This window comes from Eucalyptus grandis, chromosome 4, assembly GCF_016545825.1.
Source record: "Eucalyptus grandis isolate ANBG69807.140 chromosome 4, ASM1654582v1, whole genome shotgun sequence".
In the NCBI taxonomy this organism is placed as follows: domain Eukaryota; kingdom Viridiplantae; phylum Streptophyta; class Magnoliopsida; order Myrtales; family Myrtaceae; genus Eucalyptus; species Eucalyptus grandis.
Window position 1 is genome coordinate 36,418,808 of NC_052615.1, and position 17,728 is coordinate 36,436,535.

General features: G+C 40.5%; 2 protein-coding genes across 3 annotated transcripts; both read left to right on the top strand.

Moving 5' to 3' along the window:
• Window positions 1-1,133: 1,133 nt before the first annotated feature.
• On the top strand, window positions 1,134-9,261 carry LOC104442229 (spastin). 2 transcript variants are annotated; one of them, XM_010055581.3, is made up of 14 exons: window positions 1,134-1,244; window positions 1,320-1,659; window positions 2,369-2,460; window positions 2,559-2,578; window positions 3,035-3,272; window positions 3,363-3,458; window positions 3,558-3,673; window positions 3,754-3,834; window positions 4,495-4,618; window positions 5,214-5,263; window positions 5,809-5,899; window positions 6,976-7,011; window positions 7,118-7,215; window positions 8,869-9,261. In XM_010055581.3, the coding sequence occupies exons 2-14, from the start codon at window positions 1,322-1,324 to the stop codon at window positions 8,983-8,985; spliced, it is 1,497 nt and encodes a 498-aa protein (XP_010053883.2). In that variant the 5' UTR covers window positions 1,134-1,244; window positions 1,320-1,321; the 3' UTR covers window positions 8,986-9,261. The 2 variants fall into 2 exon arrangements, with proteins under 2 accessions (XP_010053883.2, XP_018727973.2); XM_018872428.2 differs by lacking the exon at window positions 1,134-1,244 and having other exon boundaries at window positions 1,261-1,659.
• Window positions 9,262-12,755: 3,494 nt separating this feature from the next.
• On the top strand, window positions 12,756-15,200 carry LOC104430554 (serine/threonine-protein kinase Aurora-3). Its single transcript, XM_010043297.3, has 6 exons — window positions 12,756-12,978; window positions 13,328-13,570; window positions 13,686-13,781; window positions 14,473-14,687; window positions 14,758-14,830; window positions 14,938-15,200. Exons 1-6 carry the CDS (start codon window positions 12,868-12,870, stop codon window positions 15,037-15,039), a joined length of 840 nt encoding a protein of 279 aa, XP_010041599.1. The 5' UTR covers window positions 12,756-12,867; the 3' UTR covers window positions 15,040-15,200.
• The last annotated feature ends 2,528 nt before the right edge of the window (window positions 15,201-17,728 follow it).

The following is a 17,728-nucleotide window of genomic DNA, read 5'->3' on the forward strand; positions in this document are numbered from 1 at the left end:
TGGGCCGACGACTCTTGTCTAGTTTGCCATGAGGAGCAAGGGTCGCCATCATTCAATTGGTGACGTCCTTTGAGCAATAATCCCATTTCGACGGCTTAGGGATGGTTCTAGGTATTAATTGATGTCTGATGGGAATCTGTTTTGAGTGACAAATAAGATATGTCGAACTTCGGAATATATATATTTTTATAAGTGGAACACCATTGGCCAAGATAAAGGACTTTTAGGCTTACTGAAAAAAATTTAATAAAGAATTGAAATAAGAAATTCGCTTACTTGATGAAAATTTTACATATATTCAAACGCAAGCAAGTTTGGTAGGCGTACGATGAGATTACAAAATAGGGGATCCTGCGGAACAAAAGAAATCGGCTTTTGGAATCCTAAAAATCAATATGACTATTAGAGCATTTACATAATTAAGACTCTTGAAATTGATATTGTAATAAAGATTCATAAATTCAATTGGTAACCAACCCTCAAGAGGCTTAATAACTTAATGCATTTAAAGGTGGTCGGACGGCCTCCTTAGATGATGACAAATAGCAATGGATGTAGATTACAACACACTCAAGCTTTTTTTTTTTTGGTCAAAAGAATACTCTTCAATTGCTAGGTAGGTGATTACTAATCTTCAAATCAATAACAAACTTGTAAAATCAACATCTTGATAGACGATCCACTATCGATCTATAGAGCCGATAATTAGCATGAAAAATGGACATCTTTAAATTTGGATTTATTGAATCACGTTGTGGCTGAAATTTATTTTCACTTGCATGAGTAATGATTGAGTGAATGTATTGATTAATTTGGAGTTGGGCTTTGTGTAATTATCTCATCCAATCCAATACTCCCACATCACTAATCTCACCCATTTCCGTCCAATTTACCAATAACAACAAAAAAAACTTTACATTTCGAGCAAATGAAAGCGGATGAAATCGAAGGCCACCTTAATTGGCAAATCAGTAAATTTGTGTTATTATTAACTCTGAAATGCACTACGCATTCGATAATTATGATTTGACAAAAAACAAGTCAAGTCGTATCAATTTCGATTTAGTCTCGAATTTGAATTTATCTCCTTTAAAATTAAAAAAATTAAAAAAAAAGAGGAAAAATTGAGGAATGTTGAATTGAGTTTTGCTGGCTTTTCTTCTAATGGACAACAAACAGACGCTTTCCCTTCCTCGAATCAAATGCACTCGCTCCTGAACTCTTCAATGGAACCTCAATTTCACGTAATCTCTCTCTCTCTCTCTCTCTCTCTCGTTGATTTGATTCGATTCGACCCGGTTTTGATCCGCTCCTCGCAGCGATGAGCTTCTTCCGGGGGATCGTCGACTCCCTCGGCTCGATCTTCGCCGACGGCGACTCCCCCCCGTACGGCTCCCACCGGCGGCAGGGCTCCGGCTCCCCCGATCCCCCTCCGTCCATGGACGCCGGCGGCGGCGGGGCCGCGGTGACCTCGGTCGCGAACGAGCGGACGGCCTACAAGCTCAAGGGGTACTTCGACTTGGCCAAGGAAGAGATCGCCAAGGCGGTCCGGGCCGAGGAGTGGGGGCTGGTCGACGACGCGATCGCCCATTACCGGAACGCCCAGCGCATCCTGCTCGAAGGCAGCTCGACGCCGGTGCCTTCGTATATCAGCTCTCGGTGAGCCGATCGTTGGAGTTTGAACGCGGTTTCTTCTTGCTTTTCTTGTGCTCGGAGATGATGTTTGCGTGGGGATAGTATGGTTTGCCTTTCGGATTGGTTGGCTCCATTTTGCTCTGGACAATTTAGCTAATTTTTTAGCTCCTGGAACTATCTTGTCGGAGAATTTAGCTTGCTTTAGCTACTAGAATCATCTTGTTTAGGTGATGATTGGAGTATGCGCTCGTGCATTCGTGCTTCCCCCTAAAGTCGTCGCATGTGCTCCGAGAGAGGTGATTGGAACATATGCATATTGAATTGGGTTATATAAGGAAAAGTTTAGATTTTCGGTGATGTGCTACATATGCAATTATGCCGTGTTTGCCCTAAATGGGCAACCGACATTATGTCTGCAGGGTAGTAGAGCAGTGCTAGTCGGGAAGTGTTCTATGCAGCAATTGGTGCAGAAGAGTTCTTGTAGTACATAATTTACGAGAAGCTCATGAATAAAGTCTACTTTATTTGAGATAAAATTGTTATGGCTTTTGCATGTGAAATAAATGAAACTAATTACATAAAATATACACTGTTTTATAACTCAACAGAACTAAATCTCACTGAGAGAGTGGAGTAATGCTAATTCATATACAAAAGAGGCACAGCATGTCTATATAGTTTGCGAACAAAATTGGAAATGTAATTTTTCTGTATGATTTCCTTAATTCTTTAGGGAGCAAGAGAAGGTAAAATCCTATCGACAGAAGATATCAAAATGGCAGGATCAAGTCTCGGATAGATTGCAAGCTTTAGGTCGGAGAGCTGGTATGTTGAGTACCTTCTATGAGGAAAACTGTTTCCATTCATCTGTCATTTTTTTTTTCTCTTTCATCTCTTACTTGTTCTTTGTCTTTCTCAAACAGGTGTTGCATCGACAAGCAAGGTGTGTCTGCTGTTGCATATATACTTCTTCTAGATTTCTTCTCCAAGAATTCAGTTGGCATTGCCCGAAAGATGCCAAGTGAAGATATCAATTATGAATGGAATCATTACTTCAGAGAATTACAAATCACGTGAATTGAGTAATAAGTTTCTACTCAGATACCTGAAAATGACTTTTCATAACATGATGGACGTAGGTCAAGTGTCATAACATGATACATATAGGTTAAATTGAATAACTGCTTAATGACTCTGCTTGCTAGTCTTTTTCTGGCTACTTCCTCTCGATCATTTTCTCTGCAATGTTTTTGTCTTCCATTGGAAAATTGAAAGACCTTTGCTCCCTTATAACTTCAATAAGTATAGTGCATCATTCATCCAAAAGTATGTCATCCTCAGGCGATTGAGCTAGATAATGGATACCTTTAGTTCATTTTTTTTCCTAACTTGTATGCAGAGCACCTTAACCAATGCACATGCTGCTCCAGTTTCATCAACGGCATCAAATGGTCTTGGGTACGCAATTCAGAATTCTCCTCCTAGTCGAAACAATAGACTAGTGAGGAGTCAGACAGAGAAAGCTGCTAGTGCAAAACCAGCACAGGATTCTGGTAATGGTTATGAAGCAAAACTGGTCGAAATGATAAATACTGCAATAGTGGATAGAAGTCCATCAGTCAAATGGGAAGATGTTGGTAAGAACTTATGATTTGACTCCTCTATCATTGAACGTTGCTGGTTGGGTTTTACTATCTTGAGTGATGGACCAATGATGTCTGTTTCAGCTGGTCTGGACAAGGCTAAGCAGGCTTTGATGGAAATGGTTATTTTGCCAACAAAGAGAAGAGATTTATTCACGGGTCTGAGAAGGCCTGCCAGAGGTAATATTTCATTTGATATATGTAGATGCTCTTGTGTAATCAACTTGTGACCTTCCAGAATTTGCCTAATGGGTGAATACTATGGACTTTGTTTTACAGGTCTGCTTTTATTTGGTCCACCTGGTAATGGAAAGACCATGCTTGCCAAAGCAGTCGCATCAGAGTCAGAGGCAACATTTTTTAACGTTTCTGCTTCTTCCTTAACATCGAAATGGGTTAGCTTTTCACCTGGATTCTCTTCATATACCACTAATAGCAGTAATATTTGACTATTTATTTGTGATTTGTGTACTAGGTGGGCGAGGGTGAAAAGCTTGTGCGGACTCTCTTTATGGTTGCTATTTCCAGACAGCCATCTGTTATTTTTATGGACGAAGTATGTTGAAGACTCTACAACCTTCAAAACTATATAATCTGCCTTGTCAGTTTCTGCTTCTTCTTTCTATTCAGACATTTTAATTTCGAAATAGCACATCAAAGTGAAGATAACTACTATTTGAAGGAAAAAAGCCACATGACATTTTGGACTTTTCTTTCAAGGCCAAATACCATAATGTGAACAATGTTGCTTTGCTTTGTCTTTATAATTCTGAATGTGTTCATGGGAATATTCTCTATTATGGCTTTCCCTTTCGCGGGTGTTCTTTTTCTTTGTTCTGTTTTTTTTTTTTTTTTTTTTTTTTTTTGGGGGGGGGTGTGTGTGTGTTAAGGGAGGGAAGGATGTTGATAAATGTTTTCCAAAGGCTATTCATCTTAAGTACTGCCTCATTTGTCAATTTGCAATCTCTTTATGGGTTATTTGGCACCATTGGCAGTATTTAGCATCAACAAGTGCAATTATATGTGGCTATAACGTGGGGTTTTTTATTTTGTCTATTTGTGTGGTGGTTTGAACTCTTGGATCTGACTTATTCATGAGAACTTGTTCAATGGACCTGGCTTATGTTGTCTGATTTGTCGGACATATTCTATATTTGCATGGTGACATATAGAATTTAAGTTGACTGAGGAATTGATACTTCTCAATTCTCAACAGATCGACAGCATAATGTCTACAAGATTAGCAAATGAGAATGATTCTAGCCGGCGATTGAAATCAGAGTTCCTAATACAGTTTGACGGTGTTACCTCTAACCCTAACGACTCGGTGATTGTCATTGGTGAGTTTGGATTCTTAGTTGAAATAGTTTTTCTCTTTCCCGTTTTTTGGGCAAAGCTCATGTCTTATGCTTTTACATTAGTTTTTTTTTTTTTTTTAAATTGGGCTAAACCACAAGTGCAAATGCAATTATTTCCTGATGCTTGTCCTTATTGATGTAGTCCAACAGAGGTGTACCTCCTTAATTTTGTCAACTAATTCATGAATTTGTAAACAATCCAACAATTGTTGGAATGTCAAGTGTGTTGGACTTTAGCTATCTAAATGCAATGATTGCTTCCAGAAAATTTCCAAGTTAGAGGCTTCTTCATCTCTTGGATCAATTGAGGACATGGTTCTTGTGTGTATGTTGATATTTGAATAAGCTTAAGACCTTCTGTGTGCAGAGATCTATATTGTCTTTAGAATTTATAAATATGTAATGCACTAATTTGAGAGGAAATTATCATGTATATTTGAAATTTGCTGTGTGATATCTGGGTCCTTTACTGACTCCTTGAAGTTAATGGCAACTGAACTGCTGCCTTTAAGATGTATGATTGTATCACGTGGCTCAGTTCTTTTCACTTTACTAGCATGACTTGTGTCAAATGCAGGTGCTACGAATAAGCCACAAGAATTGGATGATGCTGTTCTGAGGAGACTGGTGAGTAATTTTAACTGGCAAGAAAAATAGTGGCAAAATCGACTCTAGTCTGTGATGACTCTTTTGTTGATTACTTATAGTATTTTGTGTTTCTGAGGGTAATTGCTAACTTTATATATGCTTGGGATGTGATGTGACTGGTTACACGGTTGTGTTCGTTTATTGTAGTCATGATCGACATGAAAGTCTGCATCTGTATTTCTTATTTAAATGGCATTTTTGTCTTTTTGGTAGTCATGATCGACATGGAAGTCTGCATCCATGCTCTTTTATTGAATGGCATTTACGTCTTTTTGGTTAATGCACTGATTATAGTCGAGGAACAGCCTTATTATTTTCTAGTGCTCATTACTTATTTTTAATATCTTTCTAGGTATCTTGTTGTCCTAATACTGAGATTTGGTGAGTCATTGTCACAGCAAATGCATAGTGAAGTGCAATTCCAATTGTTAATCTATGCTTTTGGGATATGAAATAGGAAGAATCTTGACCGATAATGGTTGAGTTACTGGACTGATTTTACTCTGAAATTTGAAAATAAACAGGTGAAGAGAATCTACATACCGCTACCAGATGAAAATGTGAGGAGACTTCTTTTGAGAAACAAACTCAAGGGCCAATCATTCTCATTACCTAGTAAGGATACATGTTCTTACTCTGTTCTTTGCAAGATAGATGTCCGATTTTAAAGAACTACATTATTTGTGTTTGGTGATTTGTTGGGCAATGTGTCTAGACACCTTATGCACTTTGAGCCATTTGTAATTTGACCTCGTGATTTTTTTTTTTTTTTTTTGGGATAAAAAATTCCTCTTCATAGTACAGGAGGTCAACTAATAGGCAGAAACCATATAGCTGATTGATACAGAGGATGATCTTACATTCTGCCCAAACTACAGGAGGTCAACTTATAGACAGAAACCAAATAGCTAATAGATTCAGAGGAGTAGTCCATTTGTCAATGGTACAAATAGCTTTGGGTGAGAGGTTCTATACTGTGGCCAGTGTGACCGTTGCAAGGGGGTTCTTGCTGGCTTGATTCTCTTATTACTTGGCTGAGCAGTTGTGGATTTATTTTTTATTTTTTTTAATGGGTTTTATCTTGGTGATGGAAATGTAGTCAAACTTGCCTTAAAAATTGAAAGATATAGAAAGGGTGGGATTCTTGCTTATTATGGCGAATGGTGGAACTGCAAAGAATAAGTAGGATGCTCAGAAGAAAAAAGGATTCACCTTGGCTCACTGATACTCAATTTCTGCACTTACCAATTAGCTACGATTAGGTCAGAAAAGCTCAAATTGTGAACAAGGTCACCTGATTCCTATGATGGTACAAAGCCATAATCAGTGCCTGACAAAGCCAAAATTGCTTCTTTGCTACTTGCTTGTTTCAAACTTCTCTGATTCTTTCTATTCTAAGCTCCTGGCCGTCACCCACACTTCCATGAATATTCACATTTAGGAGAAATTCTTTTTGAATGATATTTTTGGAATTTTTCTTTTCAGCTTTCAAATCTCTTCTACCCTTTTGGGAAAAAATGATTCCTGCTCATCCACTTATACTTACATGTATTCTTACTGTATCAGTCGCCAAGAAAATATTTTGGTTTCTGCTTTTGGTGATGTATGTTATGTCATTAGAGCATTTTCTAGTTGATGTGCTGCTTTAATTTTTTTGCTGAAAGAAAGGTTTAACTTCATATCACGTACAGGTGGAGATTTAGAAAGACTTGCAAGAGATACAGAAGGTAACTTAGCTCTTTGCTCATGCTAGTCCTTGATGCTTCGCGGTGTAAACTTTGGGGTGATTCTCATTACTGTACCCCATAAAATTAATGTCAACTACCAATGTAGGGTATTCTGGAAGTGATCTGCAAGCCTTATGTGAAGAAGCCGCTATGATGCCAATAAGGGAGCTTGGAACAAATATTCTCAAAGTCAAGGCAAATCAGGTAGTATAATCAAGCTACTCTCTATACTTATTCCATTCTTGCGGGAACAAAGAGATTGGGTTTGGTAAAATTTGGCTTAAATGCAACATATTTGGCCGTGTCTGAGTTGTTAGGTTGCAAATTTTGGTTTTATGTGAGGGTGAAGGAAAAATTATTGCTAATGAAAAAATCCAGTGTGAGGGTGAAGAAAAAGTTGCTACTAATGAAAAAAATCCAGTGGTTGGATCTATTTTGGCATCAAACCTAGTAGTGAGTTTCTTCTTGCCAGAAGAAGATTTCTGGACTGTATTCAATATCTGGGAGCTTAGGAATTAGCTTATCTGTGGCTAACTAGGTTTTTACTGTCTCTGTATCTTTTTTGGCTTCAGCTACAGAAACCTGCATTAGTGATTAGTCTTCTATTTAACAATTGAATTAGACTTTTTGTGTATGATAGCAATCTGTAACAACTCAAATCTTCTAACAGATGGAAATCTACACTTAGTTGTTTAAATATTTTTTAATCATTAAAATTAGTATTTTGTCAACTAAATATAGGGATGGGCAAAGAACTGTTTTAAACAGTTAAAATAACAGAAGTGAACTGAAATTGTTTGGTTCAGATTGGACATGAGGGCTCTTTTTAAAACTGAATTGTTTTTGTATGTTTTCAGACTGGTTTATTGTTTTATAAGTAATCATTAATTTAGTAGACAATCTTACCTTAAGCGAAGATTACATAGCTAAATTAGTTACCAAAAGTAGGTTCTGTTCAGCGCTGTTCCAAATCCTTATTTGGTTGGAGTTTATTTTAGGTCTTGAATTCAATTGGCTTGGTTGTTTCAGTGTGGATTCTAAAACGAACCAAACTAAACTATGCCCATCCCTTTGAAAGATATAAAGTTAGAAGCCAACACCTAGCTTCTCGCTTCTAGCTCCTAGTTTTTATGCCTAGTGCCATAAGTTGGTGCCAAAAAGTCCCCCCAAGTCGCCCATTAAACATTCTCAAAGTGAACTGCCCTCCCATATTCAAATTTGGCCTTGGAACTAGGGATCCATAAAGAATTAGCTGATAATTGATCTCGGAGACTAAAGATTACAAGCTTTCCAACATGTGAGAATTGCTCAAATTGGAGGTCACACAGCGAAGTTATGCCTGTTCTGAGGTGACCATCTTTATCATCTAACTATCAGGCAAATCAGTTGCCTGATTGTAGGACTCCTTGCCTGACTATTGGGCGAGTTGCCTAATAGGAGTGTTATCAACTATTTGTTTTCATCCTGTCATCTTTGTACCCACCTTAGCCACATACATATCTTAAATATCCTTTGCTGCGGCCATCTGGTTTTAGAATCCAATGAGGAGAAATCTGCAGCATTTATTTTCCAGTAAAATGCAGCACTTTTGCTGTTGTATTTCATAAGCACATTGATTCATATACTAGCGTTAACCTTTCTCTAATACATCACCCTGGAAGTATCCGTGTTTGTGGAAATTGTGATTTAATTTGATGTTTGGAGCTTTTCCATTTACTGCTGCATTACCCGCAAGGGCTTCTATGGATATAGTTCGAAATTAGCATTGCATTTGGTGCAACTCAATGAAAATCCCTCATCGTCCTGTTTACCTATTGAATACCTCATTTCCCATGATTGGTATTCTGTTTTCACCAGGTAAGGCCTCTCAGATACGAAGATTTTCAAAAGGCAATGACTGTGATTAGACCAAGTTTACACAGAAGCAAGTGGGAGGAACTTGAGCAGTGGAACAAAGAGTTTGGCTCCAGTTAAAGGGTTCATCTCAGTTCCTCGACGAATTCCTGTCGAGGCTTGTTGAGAAGCCGTCGCCAAATGCAGAGCTTGACTGAATTGTATGCAGATATGTAGACTGTGTGGCGATGGATTAAGTTGTATATAAATTTCAATTCAGTGTAATTCATTTGTTGTATCGTGCTCTTCGGTTGAGCCAGTTCGCATTGTGTATATTATTCCGATTACTTCGTGTCGAATTATGGATGAGATGCACACGCTATTAATCGCACCACTTGATTTCTCTGCTTTTTCTTTTATAGTTTCTAATGAGGGCTTCTAATTTTGTTGGGGGAGAATGACAGCTCATTCATCGCTTCTGAAAATCGCACGTTACGTTCAAAGGGGCAAATTTAGGATTCTTTTTGTGTCGAACATGTTAGCAATTTGCACATTTGATCAAGCATCGATTGCAACTTGTTGACTCCATTGATTTTTATTTGGGGAGTGGAGCTTAACCTTTTTTTGATCACCAAAACCGTTCAATTAGTACACATTATAAATTTACCCTATATTAATTTTTGTTAAATTTTTCTGTTAAATTGCTGAGTTGGATAATACGTGTTAATTGATAGGTGTATTAATTTAAAATTTTACCTTCTATTTAGGGAAAATTTCATGAGGGCTGGAAGTGTCTTGTTTTCTTAAATAATGGCTCAAAGTAGTCAAATTGTCTAAAATAAGGATTTGAAGTAGCCATATTAGTTTTAAAAAAAAAAAGGGCTTAATCTACCTAATCAAAGGGCATTTCGTCTTTTAATTTTAATTTTTTATGTTTATTATTTTTCTTCCCTTTTTATTTTTCTTTTCTTTTTTTCATTTTCCCCTTTTTGTCTGCTGGCCATGGTGAAGGTCGCCAAACTCAAACAAGGATGTTGCTTATCGAATCTAGCAAGGGCAAACCCTCACCCTTGCATGGCCTTGCTAGAGGCAAGCGATGTCCACTGGCCACCAACAACAATAGTCAAGGGAGGGAAGAGGGAAAAAAAACAAAAATTAAAAAATTAAAAATAGTAAAGTTACAATTTTTTTTACCAAAATACCATTTCATCGATGGCCGGAATCGTTAGTGGTCAACTAAAGGCTCTTATTTGAGATGAATTGGCATTTTATATTTTTATTTGAGATAATGTTTACTTTGAACTCTTATTGGAAAAAACGAGGGCACTTCGAGGCCTTTTTGAAATTTCCACCTTCGTTCCAATTTTTGGATTTTCATAATATTAATCAAATTTAACGAAAAATAACATAGGGTAAATTTTTCATAGATGCAATAGTTTAGAATTTAAAATTAGTATGTGATATACTTTTAGTTTATGATTTTTCATGATATTAATTTATTTTATTTTATTTCTAGACATGTGAATTTATGTGATCATGCATACTCAGGTGTTGTTCAATAACGTTATGAGGAACACTTGTATTTTTTTTTCTCGAAATAAAAATATAACAAAAATGCGTTTACTAATTTTTTTTTGTTCTCAGAATAGATTTGGAACAGAAATAAGAAATAAAATATATATATTTCTTATTTCGGAAACAATTCAAAAAATAAGAAACAATTTTTTTTCTTTCTTTTCCTCTCTTCTTTCCCTACCCGGTTGCCAACCTCAATGATGGCTAATGACTAGCCAGACGAGGCCTGGTGAGGTCACTCAAGCTCGCCTAGCCACCGCAAGGTTGACGCTAACCTCATAGTGGCCAGGCGAGGTCGAGCCTCGCCCACCCAGGCAATGCCAACCTTGTGATGGTCGAGTGACACTCAATTTCGCTAGATTTGGGCAAGGTCACCTCATTAAGCCATGGCATGGCCAGCTATGGTGCATATGATAAAATTTCTAAAACATAAATTGATTTCTCAATTTCTATTTCAGAAATTGAAAAGTTAAAAATTTTAGCTTCGATTTTTTTAAAATCTATTTTTAGAATAAAAATATGTTCTAGAAATAGACAAATCAAATTGCTTTACCAAACGAACTTCTATTCCAAACCTGTTCCAAGGAACAGAGAAACAGAGAAATAGAGAAGTAGAAATTTTATCATGTGCACATGATCGGCTAAAGGAAGGAGAAGAAAAAGAATAAAATTATTAATAAATTAAAAGAAATTCTAAATTATAAAAATATTTAGGGTTTCCGCATTTTCTTCCGAAATAAAAATTTTGTTCAATTACTAAACGCTTTTAAATGCTTAGAAACTGTTCTCAAGAACAATAATAGAAAAAAAAAAAATATTTCTAAAAGAAACTATTCCTAAAATAAAAATGTTATCATACACACTCTCATTAAGGTTGTTGGGATGGCCCCAAACAAAGTGTGCAGATAATAAGGGTGTATTTGTTTGTGTTTTTGTTCAAAAATTGTTTTAACGTAAATAGAAAAAATTATTTCTATTCCAGAAAACAATTTTTGATCAAAAAGACACGTTTTGTAAACTTGTTCGAGAATAAAAAATGAATAAAAACATGTTTAGTAAATTTGTATTTTTTTTGTTTCTTTTAATTTTTTAATATTTTTTAATATTTTTATTTTATTTTTCCTTTCTTTTTTTTTTTTTTTCTTCTTTTGGTCAACGGCCTCGCCCAAAGCCTCGCCCAACCACGGTGAGGCTCGCCGGCCCTAGCGAGGCCGAGCCCGGCTATGGTTGGGTGAGGCTCGGCCGCCTTGGCTGGGCAAGCTTGGGCTCGCCAAGCCTCGTTGATGGCCGGGCGAGCTCGAGCTCGTTTAGCCAAGGCGAGGCCAAGCCTTGCCAGGGGTTGGTGACGCTCGGCCTCGCCGGGGCTGGCAACCCTCCAGCGAGGTCGCCGGCCCTCGACGGCCGGTTGCGGCTATGGCGAGGCGGCAACCGGCCAAAGAAAAAGAAGAAGAAAAAGTGTTTCTTGTGTTTTGTTCTTTCAATTCTTCAAAAGTGTTTCTGAAATAAAAAAAATAATTTTTTTGTTTATTATTTCTGTTCTAATTTTGTTCCCGAAACCAAAAAAAAAAATAGATTTTAACCAAAAACGTAAACAAACGCATTTTTGTTCTTTTTTTTTTTTTGTTTTTAGGAACAAAAAAACAGAAAATTTATTCATAAACAGAAAAAAGAAACACAAACATGCAGGCCCTAAAATGAAACGCCAAAAATATAATAAATCCGCAATCAAAACTAATAGGGTTAATACCCTAAAAAACCCAAAACGGGTACACTTGTGACAAATTTACCCAAAACTATTTTTTTGACCATGAAAAACCATAAACTGGTAAATCTGTGACAAATTTACCCCGACTGACTATAAAAAACCCTAAACTGGTACATTTATGACAAATTTACCCCAAACTAATTTATTTGATAAAAAAAACCCTAAACCTGGTAAATTTGTGACAAATATACTCTCTGCTAAATTGGATTAATACCACAAAAAAATCACAAAAATTGTAAACTGTGACAAACGGAGCGTAAAATCCTAAATTGGTATACTGATTAACTGTCACGTGTCATTTAACTTAATAATTTGAGAATAAAATTTAACGAAAACTAACATCAGGTAAATTTGTCACATGTGTACCAGTTTGGGGTAAATTTGCCAAAAGTATACCAGTTTGGGGTTTTTGGTGGTCAAAAAAATAGTTTAGGATAAATTTGTCACAAGTGTACCAGTTTAGGGTTTTTTAGGGTATTAACCCAAACTAATAATAAATGTAACCATCAAACGAGGTAATCCCCTTACGGCGTCGTTGGGCGGCAAAACGTCCGCGATTTCAAATTCCCACCTCTTCCCTCCCCTCCGCTCCCTTCAACACTCTCTCTCTCTCCCCCCACGTCGAAGACCGCCGGCGAGCAAATTCGCAGCGGAAAGCGCGAGCCCGACGAGCCGCGGCGGAGATGAAGCCGGAGGGGAGCTCGAGGAGAGGGTGGTCGCTGCGGGACTTCGAGATCGGCAAGCCCCTCGGCAAGGGCAAGTTCGGCCGCGTCTACCTCGCCCGCGAGATCAAGGTAAACTCCATTTCCTCCTCCTCTCCTTCCGATTCGCCGCGGCGGCGGCGGGGATCCGCGGAAGACGACGGCGGCGGCGACGGTTCGAATCCGTTAGCGCGTTGAACGGGGGACGGTTTCGCGGCGCGGTCCTATCGGCGTCCTCGCTCCGGGCGTTCGGAGTTTCGCCTCGATTCGGTCGGATCGCGCGCCGCGTTTCGTCCTGATCTGTGTAGCTATTGAAGCGAACGGACTTGGATTCGGTTGCTACTTTTGGCTCTCGATTGGTTCTGTAAATTGTCCTTTCAGGACCGTTTGCAGTTTCGAACTGATTTTTTTTTCTCTTCTTTCAATTGGTTTTGGCTTTTAGAGCAAGTACATAGTGGCGCTGAAGGTGATTTTCAAGGAGCAGATCGAGAAGTACCGGATCCACCACCAGCTGAGGAGAGAGATGGAGATCCAAACTAGCCTTCGGCACCCCAACATCCTCCGCCTCTACGGCTGGTTTCACGACAGCGAGCGCATCTTCCTGATACTCGAGTTCGCTTACGGAGGCGAGCTGTACAACGTGCTGAGGAAGCACGGCCGCCTCAACGAGAAGCACGCCGCCACGGTGACGCCCTACTTCTTTTCGCCGGATTTTTCTTCGTGTTCGATGCAATTTCGGAGTTGGGTTATGGCCTTAGCCTTGTTGTTTTTGATTGTGCCTCTTACTGTTGAACTTTCAGTACATTGCTAGCCTTGCGCAAGCGTTGGCCTACTGCCACGAGAACCACGTGATTCACAGGGATATCAAGCCAGAAAATTTGTTGCTTGATCATGAGGTACTCGCCCAATTCTATTTGTGTTCTTTAGTCGGTTCATTTCCTTGAAATTAAAATATGCTAACTTCATGTTCATATGGAGGTGGTAGGGAAAAAGTTTAAAGTTGTGACATAATTCGTTTTGAGAAAGTTTTGTTTGGGTTTCTTCGAATCTGCTCGTGGAAAAATTTTCTTCTAAGAATCACACATTAAAGGATGTGGCTGACATTATGAAAGATTAATTTTTTGAATTCTTGCTTTTTGGAGAGAGCTGAACCTGATTTGGTGTTCAGTTTGTGCTGAAGATCTTTGGAACTGGGTGATGGTTCTTATTTCTCTTATCTTCCTCATGTTGTTGTCCTGCTTTATCCCCATGTACGATTTCTATACAATAAAGCCATTTATCCAGTTATGAGATAATTAAGCATAACTAACTAGTCATTTAGAGGTGTTTCTGCTTGAACAAGCATTTGCATATTTACCCTCTCATGTTGTAGATCACAGTAACAGGACCTTGGAATCGTTGTTTATCTTTTGGAGTCTGTCAATATTGAGCTTCGATGAAATTGGACTCGTGTATTTAAGGCCATTCTATCACTGGTTAGATCATTTTCATTGTAGGTCAGCTGGGATAGATCTTCTAACCCATTGGCAAAAAAGATGAATGGAAGAATATTTCATTGATGTTTGGTGACACAAGTTATTTGTCCAGGGTAGGCTGAAAATTGCAGACTTCGGATGGTCTGTACAGTCGAAGAGCAAGAGACACACCATGTGTGGAACTTTAGATTACTTGGCACCGGAAATGGTGGAAAATAAAGCTCATGACCAGGCTGTAGATAACTGGACTGTGGGCATACTTTGCTATGAGTTCCTCTACGGTGTCCCTCCATTTGAGGCTGAGAGCCAAAGTGATACATTTAAGAGGTAGAAATACGATTTCTTTCAATTTGCTCCGGTCCAAGAAACCAAATGTGTGACCCGTACTTGGATGCAGGATAATGAAGGTGGATTTGGAATTCCCTCCCGTTCCTCATGTATCTCCAGAAGCCAAAAATCTTATTTGCCAGGTAATAAGCATATTAGCATTCGGTTCTCTCTTGTTACATTGTCAGCAGGAGTGGTGGCAGTGGGCATATTCAAGAGCTTACTGAATTGTTTTCCTTTTCTTTTGCAGCTTCTGGTTAAGGACTCTTCGAAGAGGCTCTCCCTTCAGAAGATAATGGATCACCCTTGGATCACCAAGAATGCAAATCCTGAGGGTATCTGCAATGTGTGAGTTTGCTTTGGCTGCGAAGGTTTAGGATGACATCCGAGTACGAGGTCCATTGGATCATTGGACGCCAAAATAGTAATTTAGCTTGCTGTGTATGTTGTAAATGGAAGTTCGTTCATTGGAATGATGAAAAAGCAAAGAGTTGAGATGTTTTGTCGGAGGCAGAAGCATTTGCTGGTGTCCCTTTTTCTGCTTAGGACGGCTTCGAAATACAGGCCATCGACTTTCCTCCGAACCAAGATGATGCTTTCTGAGATACAAAGTTGTTGAGAGCGCATCAATGTACTTGTTTTGCAGAAAGGCGACTTGAAGAGGAACTTCTTCTTACGTTGCGTTTCACAAATAGAAAGCCATTCAAAGAAAACGTGTTGGCATTGATGATATGGCCACCAACTTCACTCGGGCACTACTAGCATTGTCGACATTTCGGCCTTATAACTTGCACTAGCCCGAGAATTGTCAAGTCTGCCGTTAGCCATGAGAGGAAACTGTCAAACCTAGAGAGAGAGAGAGAGAGAGAGAGATGGAAGACCAAGAGAGAACGGTGTTGACAAAGGACCATGGACTATGGCCCTGTTTGGTTCAGCATTTGGAAGGGACTTTGGGGCTCCAAAGGCCCTTGGCCAAATGCTGAAGGTGTTTGGTTCAACTTTTTGAGGGCTTTGGGGGGATGCAATTGCATCTCCAAGGGAATTGAAGGTACGTTTGGGAAGACTTTTGGGGAAAGTCTTTAAGGAAATGCAAAGACCTTTGAGTTAAAGGTGTTTTTCAAAATGCAAACTGTGTTTGGTAAATTGTACTTTGAAAGCCCTTTGTGAAGTACCTTTGAACAAAATGGTGTTTGGGGGACAAAGGACTTTTATGATAAAAAAAAATTTACTAAAAGAAAAATAAAAAAATTTGACTAGTGTGAGTCATAAATACAGACATTATGTACTTAAGATTTTAATTAAATTCATATCAAAATAGTTTATAACTTATAACCTAAAATAAAATCCAAGTTTAGACTATTTTTTAATGAAATTTCAAGTAAAAATCAAAGTCTTTCTTTTGGTCATTTTCCCAGTGCCGCACGATGCGCAGCTCCTCCTTCGCACCGCTCCTTCTTCAACCTAGACCCTCGCCGGCGATCCCCAACCTCACTGCCCCCATGCCGCCGCCGCCTGCGTCAAGCTCCTCCTGGTCCCCTCCTACCGGAGCACCGACTTCGAGGTCCACCGCCACCGGCTCGCCCCCGACCCACTCCCTCCCCGTCGCCCGCCGGTACTCCGACGAGACCAGCCCCTGGACCCTCGACGACCCTCCCTTCTTCGCCTTCCTCGAGCTCCTCCTCTCCTTCCCCGCCCGCGCCGTCGACTCCGTCATCGTCCACCTCCACCACAGCCTCGGCTACGGCGCCGCCTCGACCTCGTGATGTAGCGCAACCCCGATCGGCCGTCGCCGAGGCTAGGCAACCCTCGCCTGAGGTCGGGGGACCTCGGCGAGGGTCGCGCGACCTCGATCGGCCGTCGCCGACTCAGATCTGAGCCGTGAGGACCCAGATCTGGGCCTCTGCGACTCGCCGGGGCGGCCCCTCGCTATCGTCGTTGAGTCACCGCGACTCGTGGAGGTCACCCGACTCTCCAACGACGATCGTGTAGGTTGTCGCGATCACGCCGGCGTCCCTCTGGCCGTCACTGGCCCCTCGCAGTCACGAAGAACAGATGGTGAAGATGAACAGTGTCCTCACAAGGGCAAAAGACGGTAAAACAAAAAGTTCGTAAGGGTAATTTTGGAAATAAAAAACATGAACAGTGCCCGCGTGGGCATGCCGAAAAAGCCGAAAGCCCAAGGCAGGGCCACCCCTGCCTTGGGCTTTCAGCCTTCACAAGGCTAGCATTTGGAGAATGGGGGTTTAAATTTTTTTGCCAAACACCCTTTACTTGGCCCAAGGAGCTTTAGACTCTCAAGGGGCTTTGGGAAGTGGTTCCCAAACGCACCCTGAAAGGGCTTTGGGGGAATGGAGGGGGGAGAGGTCTATTGGGAAGTTGCATTTTCGGAATGCAACTTCCACTGTTCATCTTCACCGGAGAGAAGCCGACCGGAGGCCGACGACCGCCGGCCAAGGGGTCGCGCGCGCCGGTAATGCGCCGGCAACCGCCGGCCAAGGGTCCCCCGACCCCGGCGACCGTCGCCGGACCTCAGGCGACGGTCGCCGCTTGGGTCGCGCGACCTCGGGCGGCCGTCGCCGGGGTCGCGCGACCTCGGCGACGGCCGCCCGGGGTCGCGTGACCCGGTGACGCCCCGGGTCGCGCGACCCGGGCGATCGCCATCCGGCCATCCGCCGCCGGATCGGCGGTCGACCCATCCGATCCGCCGGATCCGGTCGGTGGCCGGATCCGGATCCTGGGTGCAGTGGCGGATTTCTAAAAAGAAAATAGAATTTTTTTTTTTGTTTTTTTAATTTAATAAAAGTCATTTACAAATGCAAATTTTACCAAACGATATTTGCATTTGGAAAACCCCATTCACCCAAAGGTATTTGCGTTTTGGCAAATGCATTCCCCAAAAGCCGAACTAAACGGGCCCTATATTTGCTGATATGAGTGTATCCCCGGTTTTCAATCGGACTGAAAACGGAGGATACATGTCCAAGTCATGTCCAACAGCAGGCAAAAATGAGAAACCGTTCTCCCTTCATTCTCTCACCGAA